General features: G+C 33.2%; 1 protein-coding gene and 1 long non-coding RNA gene across 5 annotated transcripts in view; one reads left to right on the top strand and one right to left on the bottom strand.

The window, feature by feature from the left end:
- The window catches only part of MDGA2 (MAM domain containing glycosylphosphatidylinositol anchor 2), an 830,366-nt gene that overhangs the window by 488,110 nt on the left and 327,875 nt on the right, over positions 1-14,381 (bottom strand). For all 4 annotated transcript variants that reach the window (XR_014242273.1, XM_082383804.1, XM_082383805.1 and 1 more), the window contains exon 2: positions 6,260-6,399. Coding sequence is in view for 3 of the 4 variants with exons in the window: in XM_082383804.1 (XP_082239930.1) it covers positions 6,260-6,399 (140 nt within the window). In the remaining variant the exon portion in view is untranslated. The remainder of the gene's footprint in view (positions 1-6,259; positions 6,400-14,381) is intronic.
- The window catches only part of LOC309624989, a 290,848-nt gene that overhangs the window by 161,581 nt on the left and 114,886 nt on the right, over positions 1-14,381 (top strand). The gene's annotated exons all lie outside the window — the stretch shown is intronic.

Genomic DNA, 14,381 nt, shown 5'->3' with positions numbered 1-14,381 from the left:
GATTCATATAACTATAAATGAACATTTACAACATGTTGAATGTGCCCAAATGCCTCACACTTTATTATGAATTTATCTTTATGTGTACATATATCTAAGTATATGTAATATAGACTTAAAAATAGATCAATTAATTTGATTATCATTCCATCATGAAAAATTCACTTCAGACTATGTTGAGATTAGTCCATTTAGAGATTTTGTTGACAGCTCAATAACTACTACAAAAAAGGTTAAAAATCTAAGGAAAAAAACTGTATTGTAGGATATCTACCACTTAATAATCTCATGTCAAATAATACATATCTGAAAATATGTTAATGGGAGTATCCTTCTAATAATAAAAATACAAAACCAAATCATCAATGTCTATGTAGTTATTCAGAACTTCTACATTAAAAGAATTGCAACTATTTACCGTAAAATGATCCATTTTAACTATACAACTAACAGATTCTCAATTATATATTGATAGGCAATATTGATTTCCTTTTATCTTCTGGAAATGCCCTGGTAATTTTAAAAAGTTTATTTCACATCAACTGCTGTAATAAAATAATGGTTATGGTCTCATCACTCTTATATATAATATTTTTCATTGAAATATGTAGATTTCAAAAGGAGACATCTAATTTCTAACTTTCATGTGGTCTGTATATTCAATTATTTTGACTCTGTTTTGATATCCATTTTCTGATCACTCTGAAGATCCAATTTTGACCACGAGGCAAAGCTGTCAAAACCAAACAAATTCTCAGTCTGTATTTATATTGTAAATCTCCATCACATGACATTCCTTGCAAATGAACTTGCAAACTTTCAGTGCTTAGATTTAATTCGAGTAGAAGACATATTTTTCAAGAGATGAGGAGAGTAAATGAGGACAATATACTACACACGCATGCTAATTATATTGTATAAAAGTCTTAAGAAATAAAAGCAAAATTTAATTAAACATCCTACCTTGGCTAGTTTCTTGTGGTTTACCTTTACAAGTCTTCAGGAAAAGCAGAAGTACAATAATTCTGAATCAGAATTAAGCAACATAAGGTCAGCAGCAAGGAGGCAGAGACTAGGACTGATTAGGTGCATAACACACTCCTCATTAGGTTTGAGGCCAGGAGACAGGTACTGTCATATGCTGGAGTTGCCTCAGGAAAGAAAATCTGAGATGAGAGATTACAAGTACATAGTTTATTTTCAGAATTAATCCCAGGGAAGCCGAGTAGGGGGCTGTGAAAAGTGACACAGAGAAGGAGAAAAACCAATACAACAAAGTGTTATTATGCTAGTCACTGCTGAGAGTGACTGGGGCTCCATTCTACTGGGACCCTCTAAGGAGCCATGTAGAATATATTACAGAACTGCCTGACCAAGGGGGCATGTATCGACTGGATCCTACTCCCTATTGACCAAAGAGCTGCTTTTCAAACAGCAATTAGTACTCTGCTGTACAAAGTTTAGTTTTGTTCTAGAATCTAAAGTTTTGTGCTGTGACTCTATTCTTAGGACCTAATAAAAGATCCACACAGCATCCGTGTCCAACACCAAATCTGCTAGATCATATTGCAGCAAGGCAGTTTGCACTAAAACCTGGACTTGCTGCAGAGCCCTCTCTTCCTCTGAGTCCTACTTGAAAATCATAGCCTTTAAAGTTGCCTGATAAAGTGACTTGAAGCAGTATTTCCAAATGTAGTATATGCAGCTCCTAAAGTTCAAAAAAGTTTACCATATGCTGGACCTCCTTCTTACTGGTGGGCTTGTGAGGAGCAACAACTTTTTCATAACCTGAGATGGAATGTCCTAGCATGCCCCAGACCATCAGACTCCAAAAATCTTCACCAATTTGATGGACTACTAATATTTTGGTACTGTATTTCTCATCCTCTGGCATGTGTCTATCTTATATGACATCCAGAGTACTTGCTACTTCCTGTTCAAAAGGTCAAAATGACATGATATAATCAATATAATGGACTAGTATAATGTTATGTAGATTATGAAGATAATCAAATTCCCTGTGCACCATAATGTTACAGAGAGTGACAAAGTTCATCCTGACCCAGGGCAGAGCAGAGCTTCTTCTTGAGAACTGAAAAGCATTCATTTATCAGATGACTAGCTATATACCAGCCAGTATCAGAGGTGTGTCAATTTGTTCCAGTGCAGACACTACATCTGGCCCAGATTACAGCTAGCTCAAAATACATTAGTTAAAGCCAGGCATATGACCAAAACCAACTTCAATGGGAGAGTAAGAAATACTCTACCTACTCTACTGGGTTACCTGCAATTGTGTAGTGATGACAGTAATAGCTGAGAATTATTAACTTTATAGAATAAATTATTATTTTGTATCAATAATAGAATCACAAATATGGTGATGACTAAGTATTTACTTTTTGCTAGGTACTCCGCTAAATGATCAACATGTATTATCTCATTAAGTACACTGACTAATGTTGTTTTTGCAAGTATCTGGAACTGTATGATAAATGTTTCTTCTAAGCATCAGGACTGTCCATGGAATTAAACAAATGATGAACTCTGAAATAACTGCAAATGGATTCAGATCTCCTAAGGAACAAAAATGACCCTTTATATTCATGAGGATTTTTATTAAATTTAAAAAAATCTTTGGTTAATGCTGATGTACTGGGAATAAAATGTATCAGTAGTTTTGGAGTAAAGTGTTGAACCAAAAGAGGCTTTCCATATTCTATACTAAAAGTAATGGTAACAAAACTATTTGAGGGTGTGACATCAATGATCAGAAAGGCTATAAGAGCTTTCTCCTAAACAGCTATGGTGAGTACATTTCCCCTTGTAACCATGACCTTAATAAAGATGCATGTCACCAGGGGATGAGACTGTGTGTGGGGGGGAGGGGACTGTGAAGTTACTCATTGATATAAAATTTGTGATTAATAAATTTTTGCATACTTCTCCTAAACCCTTTCCCATATTCTATCCAAAGATACATTGAAAAAATATTAGTTGTTTCAGTTGGAGAGTCTCTCACATGATGCAGAAAACAGGTCCAGTATGTCAAATATCCTTTTGTTTAAATCATTTACAAGAGGACTATATTCATAATTCATTTGTTATTGGTGTGGTAATATTGAGGGAGAAAGAACAGAGGAAGGAGGGAAGAAGGGAGAGAAGGAATGAAAGAAGGAAGGAAGGAAAAAAGAAAAGACGGAAAGAAAAAAGAAAAGAAGGAAAATTAAGAGAGTAGGTAGCAAAATCCTGAAATTATGGATATGCAGAAGTAATATTAGGTTGGTAGATTTACTGGCAAACCCTTGTCTCCTTTCTTTCGTATCTTCCCACGTACTTTTATAATAAGCCCTCCTTAAATGAGGTAGTCTGAACACAGTTCTAGTCCTTGCAAGCTAAAAAAAGCTAATTAACAGAGATGCAAAAGCTCTACAGTGCATTAAAACACAAAAATATTGAAATTTATTGAAATGCATTTAATTTAGACTATTGAAATGCTAAGAACCTTTTTTTAAAATTTACTTATTTCAAATATGTTCGACGTTGGAGTCTAAATATAAATTACTTAAAAATAATATAAAGCCAATATATATTTTATTATGTACCAATATAATGCTTACTATGTACCATGTATATATGTATATATGTGTATATACATAATATATGTACATATATATTTACACATACATTTAACTTTTGAAAGGAGTCTATGATATAGATAAGATGGTTAGCATCATTGCTATTATATAGATAAGAAAACTGAGGCACAGAGAACAGAGAGGTTAAGGAACTTTCCCAAGGTCACACTAGTAGTCATGATGGACCCTGGATTATATCCAGGCAGTCCCAGTACCATGCTCTTAACCACTGCTATGTACTGACCTTCTTCACTTATTTTATTTTAAAGAAAATTTTAAAGAATCTAGAAAAAAATGCTGCCTTAGAATACTTGTAGAAATGGAAATTTTTATGACTCTTGTTGCCACAGGAATAGGCAACAGATTAAGAAATCTTCTGAAGAGTGAATGAGGAACTTCTCTCTTTCACTGAATTATCATATTCAGATTAGACATAGGAGCAAGAAAGTCATTCCAGCTTCATGGTATCAGCCAAGAAAAATTATCCTCAGGACCAGATGCCAACAGTATTTGGACAGGATGCAAAGGCCCAGCAGTTCTGTCAGCCTTCCTTATACAGTTTGTTGACAAAGAAGAGGCCCAGTTAATTTTCCAAATATGCAATATAAACTGAAACTGATTCACCTGCAAACACCTGAATTACTTCTAGGAATGAAGAAATAATAATACCGAAATAATAAATTTTTCATAGGCTCATAACACATTGAAATATTTCCAAAAATGGAATTTCTCAGGAAAAATAAATAAGGCAGTAACCTACTCCTGTTTTTCAGAACTACTTTTGGATTGGCCAGAGCTCAAAGATTGCATCCAGATTGCTGAATCACGAAAGGGAAGATGTATGGAGAAAATAAGAAATGTCTAATATTAAGGGAATGCAAGGATGAAGATAGAGGGAGAGGAACAGCTGGGATGACTTAAAAACAAAGATAAGTTGCATTTTTAAGTAAAATTTGAAGTTCAGAAGCTGCAGAACTTGGTACATTCATTGTGGGAATAATGGGAGCATCAATGAGTCTTCTCTTGTGGCTTCTTCTAGGTTTACTCGGACCTTCCTACTTTGATCCCAACTTTTTTACTCTGGAATTTTTATTCTATGTATATAAATTAAGAAAATCAAATTATAACAACACTAAACTTTCTTTGGGATAATATTCTTGAGTTAGTGTTATCATTTTTTAATTTTAGTAAAATTATTTTCATTGGACTATATAGTTTTCTGCATAAATCTGAAAATAAAAATGCTTTACATATCAGCTTCATCTACATCATATTTTAACAATTATTGCTTCTGTGCTTATATATTTAGTTTTGCAATCATTTTTTCTACTAAGTCTAATTATATTGGGTCAAATTTTCTGTAACTCAATTTTATTGAGACAATTTTATTCTTTAATAAATTTTCAGTTCTTAGCAAGGGTCATAATTTACAATTTTAGCCACTACGGATTTTAATATTTTTCAATATTTTAAAATAATTTTTTTCTAGATTACTTTTACTGTTTTCCATTTTATCAGCAGCATAAGTTTTATAAAACATATTTCACCATTTCAGTTTATTTATGGTCTTATCAATCTATTGCTTCATTCTGTGAAGTTCATATGCTTATTTTTATTTGTTCTTCAGGGTCAAAATTGTAGAGTCAAAACATCCTTGAGGATTAAAGAGTTAAGGATGACAGGACCAAAAGACAAGATAGAAATGATGGGAGACTTTATAATCTCCACATTGTTCTTTACTTTCCCATACATAGTCGTTGTTAGCTGGATTTTTTATTTTTCTGTAATACAAATACTTAAAATATGTAACTTTGTCTATCAAACAAATGAGACTTCTTTTCCATCACAGTGTTTGTGTTTAATACCAATCCATATTTTGAACCAGTCAGGTTAAATATATGACAATAAGAATTGGCAATTAATGAATAAAAACATCCTGAATATTCTGTATCTGAATTAAATTTTTACATCATAGATACATAGCCTAACTATACTATCTTGTATCTAACCCCTTTTTTCACTCCTACAAGCTTTTTCTTTGCTCATTGTTTGTAATTTTAGTGTCCTTTGAAAGTCTCAATTTCTGCTCCTGCTACTAAATTAGCTATGAAAGCTGTAGCTGCTGACTCTTGAGAACCTGAATTCATACAGCACCCACAAATATTTGTTTTTCGAGGTTTTCTATTAATATAATGACTAGGAGTAAGGAAAGTACATGTGACCTCGTTCATCACATTCTTAGAACAAATGCTTCCTCCACTGCAATTATGTCATCGTGAAATCATGTTCCACATTCTAAAATAAACTCATTGCCATATGAATTGTTATCTGACTGAGATATTTTTGTAGTTGTCTTCTTTAACAGCCTCCTTAGAAGTGTCTTTTAAATTTCTCACAATACCAAAACAAAAATTTCTTTTTTTTGTCTTATCCACATGAATACTTCAAGCTTGAATGTTCAGCAGTCACTACTCGTATCCTGCATTGCACACATACTTGAATTTCACACACACACATACACACACAAACACATTTTTAGCTAAATCATCTAAAATATACACTTTTTGACTTCCAAGAAAAGTCATAGAGAGTTTTCCACAATATCACGGTTCGGGACTCACCTGTGGACGTGGATGTCCTGTGACCAGACAGGTCAATTCCAGGGTTTCTCCTTCCCGTATAGTGTAGACCCTTTCCGAGTAGCGCTCCTCCTCAATGTTACAGGCCAAGCCTGAATGCACAATACGAACCGTGGGGGGAGCTGTCGAGTCAGGAAGAAGAGAGACAAGATACATAAAAAGATAAGCAAACTGTCTTCCCCTGATCATCATGGTTGTTACAGCAATTCTTATCAGACTTTACCACTGTCAGATCCATCAGTCTTAACACTTTGAACATCCCCAAGGGATTAAAGATTTTGCCGGACAGAAAACTTCAAGTTTACCTTACAGTCACCAACACGGTCTGAAAATGGCAAAGGGGAATAGGGTAGTGGGGAAAAATTGGTGATTCAGGAAATCACCATCATTACAAGACCAATGATAAAACTTGATTGTTAAAATGTGATAGTTCCCTTCCTCTCTGAAATCCAAAATTTAATATAGTAAGGGATGTTGTCCAAAAACTAGGTAGTGCAAAAGAAAGACCATCAGAAAGGAAAAAGGAATGTGAATTAAAGACATTGTCATTTTTCTATTAATTTTTTAAGTCCTGTGGTGTAACTAGGGAGCTAAAGAATAGGAAGATTTGGTTATCAGGAATTGAACACCAACTTAATTTTCAATATTTATAGACTCCTGTATTAATATGAGCAAAAGATAATCACTGAATTAAGCCACTGATGAAGGCCATAAATCACTGGTGTCTAAGTATAAAATTCTGATTCAAGATAGACTTCTCATGAAACTGTCCAAATTCCATAATATAATTTTCTCCGACTTCAGTGCCACATGGGCCTATAAAACTTGACTAGCATTCATTGACTTACATATCATTGGAAACCCACTGTATGCAAAAATTCTTTTGGTAATGAGAAATACTTAGATAATAAGATATGCTTCTTGTCATCAAGGAGATTACTGTGACTAGCTTCAAATTGGAGATCATCCCCATTTGTGAATTCAGCATTTGTTTGTAATACATTTGGAGTGGAGGCAAAAAGTTTGTTTTAATTAAAGGCAAGAGGAAAATCTATATCTACATGTAAGAACAATGATCTCAAGAATTTCCTGATAGCGATCTCAGCCTAAACAGCAGTATTATCAGCAGAGGCTACAGTTGCTTAAAAATTAATATGGGCATATTTGGAATTTTTTATTTAACATTTAAAAGACTATGAATCCTATAAAATTTGCAGATAAATTTGGTGATTTTATGGAGGAAATAAAATGATTATAAGTCCAACTTACAGGAAACTTTCTTTTGGGAAAATCTGTGTTGTGAAAGTAAAAAAACAATAGTTTCCAATATCTAATACTTTGTTTTACATAACAAAAATGTATAGAACACTCAGAGAGTTTAAGAACTGAAAAGGGCATATTTTGTCATTGTTCTTAATTTCAAACTGAAAGACAGAAAAGCCTACTTGCAGATAATAAAACAACAAGTTATTTCCATTTTTTTTCTGGATATCCAAGCAGAGTACTGTTCTTCAACCCTCAAATTCAGGATACCACTCTCCAATACCCAGTATCAAACAACATGTAAAAAACTGCCAGCAGCTGGATAAGAATGAATAATATATTTAGAAAAGTAGTTCTTACATTCAGTATGCATAATAAACTCCCCAGGAACTTGTTTAAAACATAGATGTCAGAAGTATACACAAAGACTGTTATGTCTGCAGAAAAGCCCCAGAATCTGCCTTTTTACAGAACATCCCAGGTGATGACAATGACAGTGCTACTCAGACCAGATCATTAGAGATAATTTTCTAATGGCTCTTATAAATATTTGTTTATTAAAGGAAAATACACCATGGGATAAAATGTCCTTTTCTTTTAATTTTTTTCAAGTAACTAAACATCATGTTATGCATCTTCTCACTGGTTTAAAAAATTAAATAAACCAAACGATTTTTTAAGTTTGTTTAAAAACTTAAAGAAACCAAATAATTTTTTTGTCTATAAAACCAATTTATCAAAGATTTTCTACCATGTCTTCGGACTCTGTCTAGACACTGTAATAATTTGCCTAGTTTTAAGACATTAGAAATCATTTGTAGTGTTTATCTGGGTGTTCTGATATATTTCACACAAGGTTTCCTACAAATCATTTCCTATAGTGATCAAATTTAAACTTCAATTTAGACAAGTAATACTAGGAAAGCTACTTATTTTAAAATATCTGTCATACAACTGTATACATATTATGGAGGTGAACAAACTGATGACAATCAATAAACACTTGCAAAATATAAATAGAAAATTGTTAAGTAAAAAAATTGAGATTCATTACCTTGAAATATATTTCTTTGCCAAATTTAGCCTAACAAGTGATAGCCCACATGTTTATTAATACATCTAATTATATAGTAACATGACATCTTTTCCAGATTTATACTTACTTTTGTTTTAATTTCAAATCAATGAATAGTATTGTTATTTTTAAGACATGTCTTTCCAAAGCATCATTATGCAATTAAGTAACTTAATTTAAAACATTTAAATTATACAGTAAGCACACTGTGTTCATCTACAAGGGTAAATTTTCTGCTATTTTCTTCTGTATTTTAACACATTCTTGGAAAAGGTAATTGCCTATATATTGTAGTCATTATGAACCTACCACCTACCTTGTAGGAGGGTGAAATATTCTACCAAATTATAAATGTTAAAGATGTATTTTTCCTAGTATGCATTAAAATATATGATCAGTACTTTAGAATCTCAATGATAAGGTGAAAATTTTGGAAGCTAGACCTAGACTACACTAGGGAAATAAAAAAGATTGAGAAACAGTTCATGAAGTTAAAGCACCATAACTAGATCAGCAATATAAACAGTATAATCGTTCCAAACTTAACCAGTGTAACATTGTCCCAATTCACCATCCTGTCTCCAGTCCCTATCAAATCCATGAAATCTTAAAATTTCCCAAATAATATATTGTAACTTCTTTTTTCATCATGTTGTATTCCTGCCTAAGAATCTATAATGTCTCCCTATGACATTTCACAGAGTCCAAATCACCCCACATGGCATTTAGATGCCCTGTAAATGGTCCTCATACTGATTATCCAACCCAAAATCCCACTTCTCTGTAACATCAGCCCAACATCAGTGGGAAGATAAAGAGCACTAAGAATTCAGGTGTCTTTGATCATGATGTTTCCTCATCTAGAATTCCCACACTGATCTTTGGACCAATGTTGCTGAAACTTTCGTGGATTACTTAGCAATGATTCTCTTCTCTATTTTCCAGGAAATCTGTATTGCCCAGTGATTCTCCTTTTTCTTAACACTCTAACTTGATAGGAAGCACCTCATTACAAGGATGAACATCATTTTCAGCATCTATTCCACATCACATAATTCAGAGCACAGAGTAGGTATTTAATAATTAATTTATAATTTTAAGCATATATCACTATAAGGACTCTAACCTATTTTAGCAAAAATATTAACCATTATGGCACTGAATTTAAATATATATGCAATTTGCAGTACTATATCTGAAACAAGACATGTTTTATCCTCTGCCTTGTTAGAGAAAACCTCAATTCATCATCCTGAAATTGGACTAAGGGTTATGATCCCCTTTGCCCTGTAGAGTCAGCAATGAATTAAAATGTTAAAATATTGCAAGAGACTCATATTCATCCAAATTTGCTTGCAGTAAACCAAATCCCATTACATAAAATCTTTCTAACACTAATCATATCAACTCCCTTAATTTGAATAAACTGGCTTTGGGTTCTAGAGGTCAGCCTAAAAGGGCAAAAGAGAGACATTCTTTTATCTTGTTACAGTATATCCAAAGTCAAACCAAATTCTCACTGTATTCTGTTGGAGAAAGAACACAAATTCTTTCTTATTCTCCAATGGCAACAGCAAGAGCATTTTTAAGTCTTTTATATCATATACAGATTTTCAAACATATATTTATTGAGCAACTGCTGTAGATCAGGCACAAGGCTATGAGCTGAGGATATGAAGATTAATGCTATGAGCTGTGCCCTCTATGGGTTTATAGCCTATTGGGTCTGTCCAGTTTATTTATTTATATATATATATATATATATATATATATGTGTGTGTGTGTGTGTGTGTGTGTATATATATAAAACATATATATTTATTTATATATATAAATATATATATAAATAATACAAAAATAATAAAACAATTACCGTTGAGCAGAATAGATATTCTAACAGAAGGATATGAAAAGACCATAACAGGACAAAGCAGAAGCTGACTAAATCTGCCTGGTGGATTCCAACAGGTTTCACGAAGCCAGTGACATTTAACTTAGGTTTGGAAAGATGCATGTGGTGAAAAGAATTCGAGAGAAAGGAAACAGTGTGTTCAACGGCATGTCTATAAGAGACTGCCTGCAGTGTTTAGGAAATAACTACATGAACACGTGGTCCACATAGTTTGTAATATACTCCAAACCTTGACACCAGTGCCACTCTCTCAATTTGCCATGATGTCTCCAGACATGAGACTGTATAGCCCTGCAAATGGAAATGATGGGAGAAACCTACTTGAGAGTTCTTGTTAGACAGGACTTGAGGATTGACTGATGTGGGAGCGAGGGAGCAAGAGTTAAGATGACAGTGAAGTCTATATTTTGGTTAAATAGGTGAAAGATAAATTTTTAAATAGAAAATACTCTCTTGATCACTATGGACTCCACATTATTCACAGTTGGGAGAGACTTAAGATGAGGGGCTCTGAGCCCAAATTACGGAGGGCTTTATTAGAGTGAGGACTTAGATGTGAAGTGTTTTTGAGGGAGAAACTTTTTCCATGTTTTCTGAAGGACATGCTGTTATTAGCCAGTAGTAAGTTTGGTATTAGGAGTTTTCTCTCTTCTAAGAACCCCAAGCAAGAGTATTGTACTTTGGTAAATCCTTCAAATCCCTGGTCCAACTATTCTTTGGAAATTCAAGTTGCCAGTAAAATCTCACCATTATGCTCCACTAGGTCAAGGTAACTTATGTTCTTGGTGCAGGTCACAGATCCCCTGGGATAGCTAGTGTGGAGAGAGGGAGCTCACGGAACCTCTGTTAGAAGCTCCAGTGAAGACATCAGTGAGCCACCCTGCACCATCGTCTCTCACACACTCTAGATTCTGTTCAGAGACAGAGACTCAGAGACAGATAGATAGAATGTCTCACACCTTTCTACTCTCATGTGGCCAGAGATAACAGAACTAACACTATTGCTTACACCATTCTCTTAGCAGGATCAGTTTTGCTTGTAAAGCAAACAAAACAATAATCAAATTTCCTTCTATTTTTCTATTGGTTTAAGTGATTACTTGATTTGATAAAACATTTATCAGTTTTCTATGACATCTTACATTTACCTAATTAACATTGCCAATAATTGGCCTCTTCTGCTTATTTCACAATTCCAATGTAGCACATGTGAACAGTACTTCTAAAGCATGGTGTCTTCCATTCTTCTTATTTTCTCTCTTTCCTACCTGAGTTACTAATTTAAAATACTACATGAGTCGTCTCCTTCCTCCCTTTTTCACAATAATCTCCCAATGCGACTTTTAAATTAAGTATTGTGTCTACAGGTATAGTCTATAATTATCTCTCTTCTTGTTGACAACTCTTTTGCCTAATGTCTTTTGCCTTAGGCTCATTATATTACATATTTTAATATCAAAAACTCAGATAGGGAAGGGAAGAATATGAAGATTTGGGAGAGTAGGTAAAATTTTAGATTTAGATGCTGATGTTGAGCTGTCTAACAACTGAAAAGTTGTTACTGCATATAAAATTTAGAGCTTTTAAATGGTAGTCGATGGTTGACAGCAAAAGAATAGACGAAATCTCTAAAACAGAGCATGTAGAGTCAGAAATTAAGAAGATAATGATAGAACCGTAAGGAATGTGAATTCTTGATAGAGAATTGGTGTCCATAAGATTATGAATACAGAGAGGCCAAGAAAAGAGACTCAGAGGTAGAAGGAAAACAAAGAAAATGTACTGCTTTAAAAGTTACACAAAGAGATGCTCAAGAATGGTGAACTGTCCAAAACTGTCACTTACAACAGAGTTGTCAATTAGGAGGAGCATAGACAAAAGGTCATTGCCAATGATAGTTAGGAGGGCATTGGTGAATTTCAAGTGAGATTTGGCTGTAGAACAATAGGGGCAAAAGATGAAGGAGGTGAGTTTTGAGAAAGAGAAAAGTCTTAGCAGGTCAAACCAAGCTTCAGGCAAAAAGTAAAACTGCTCCTGAGGTTTACCCACACGTAAAAAGAAATGATAAGTATAAAACAATAAGTATAAAACAGAATATTTTAACAATATTATACCACCATCTCAGGATTGCAAAGACTAATTATTTACATTATAAGAAACAAACCATAATGTTTGTATTTCCAACATAAACTGTAACTTTTACCAATACTATACTATTTTTCTACTATCCTTCAACATTCTTTTAAAATTAATTTTCCCTAAAAACTGACTTTCTTTCTTCTTATCTTTTTGTTCTTTTACTCTTTTACAAGTTTAACTCTGCTAACTTCTGTACCAAATATGCAGAAATCTCTCAAAACGGTCTAATCTCTTCTGTAAAAAAAAAAAAAATCAAGGTTAATCCTCACAGAACATAAATATGCTTAATCTCCCCCATATTAAAGAATGGAGACAAAACAACATTTATCCTCCCATCAGCAGGCCTCCTCTTGCCTTTCCTTCACAGCCTAGTGAACAGAAATAATGGTATCCACTCTATGTCACACTTCTGCACCTGCTTTGCAATCCTCAGGCCACAGCAGTTTGGCATCTGCCCTATCATTTGTATTTATAAAAGAATAAGGCAGGAATATAGAAGACCACTTTGCTTAACTGCTAATTTTTTGTCATTATTTTGATCTCTTACATTTCCTTCAGTCTTAGTTTACCAGACTTCATTTCTATGCAACTATGAGGATCTTTTGAAATTATACACTTGTTCTACACTTCAAAACAATAAAAAAAATATTATTACATCCCACTATTATTCTTACAATCATGAATATAATCATATATTGAAACATGCAGATAGCAGAATGTTCAATTTATATGTCCATTCCAACAATTTCCTCAAAAAATAGTTAAAATCCTTCTGTCATTGTCATTTAAATAATCCCAAATAGGACAATATCTTGATACACAAACAATTTACAGATTATTTTTAATCAGCTTTTAGCTCATTTGAGTTGTTTGATTCCACTGGTTATTTTGAATTAACTACAATTTCAGCATCAATGTGAATTTATTTCCCCATCTCTTTCCCCTCATCCCTCATACTTGGTTAATACTGTACTCCTGTCCACTGGAGGGAAATACATTTTTATCTTTAATTTGATGAGTTATAAAATGAAAGTACTAAGATCATATTGATATTCTGTATTTAATCAAAAGAAGATCATATCTACCTCAGTATGACTTTGGTGAAAGGCTCTGAATATGAAAGGTTTTGAATATTTTGTATTATTTCCTCAGCACACGTTGAGCAGCACTGTTATAAATTAATTGAGCTGCCCTGAGAGACTCTGCAAAGCCCAAAGTAAGGTAAGAAAATTAAACCCTGAAGCCCCTGGTTCTAGAAAGCAGCTATTAATTTTTCCTAAATAACAGAGGTTGATATGATTTTTTAGGTTAGTGTTAGCCAAGAATTTAAAGCAAAGAGCTTAAATTGCTTAAATTTTTAATTTAAACGTAAGTTATCTGTTATATGCAATAGATACTATTTAAGATGGAAGAACGTTTGTCACTAAAGAAAATGACATTAAATAACAATGTAATTGTGTTCATGAAATTTTAAAGTTAAACAAAAAAAGCCATAGTGCAATTTAAATTTTAAAGTTAAAAGCAATGATAAAAGCAATAATGTTTTTGTGTAAAAGAATTACCTTGTAATGTCATCTTTTAACAGTCTCGAGTCAAGGTACTAACTTTACAAAAAACTGAATACATAACGGCAAAATATTAATCTGAATTATCTTCCATAAAATGACATATATGTGTCCTATGCTTCTTAAATGAAACTATAAAATTTTAAAATA

The sequence above is a fragment of the Balaenoptera borealis genome (genome assembly GCF_965194805.1).
Source record: "Balaenoptera borealis genome assembly, chromosome: 3".
Classification (NCBI taxonomy): domain Eukaryota; kingdom Metazoa; phylum Chordata; class Mammalia; order Artiodactyla; family Balaenopteridae; genus Balaenoptera; species Balaenoptera borealis.
This window is presented reverse-complemented; position numbering and strand designations above follow the sequence as displayed.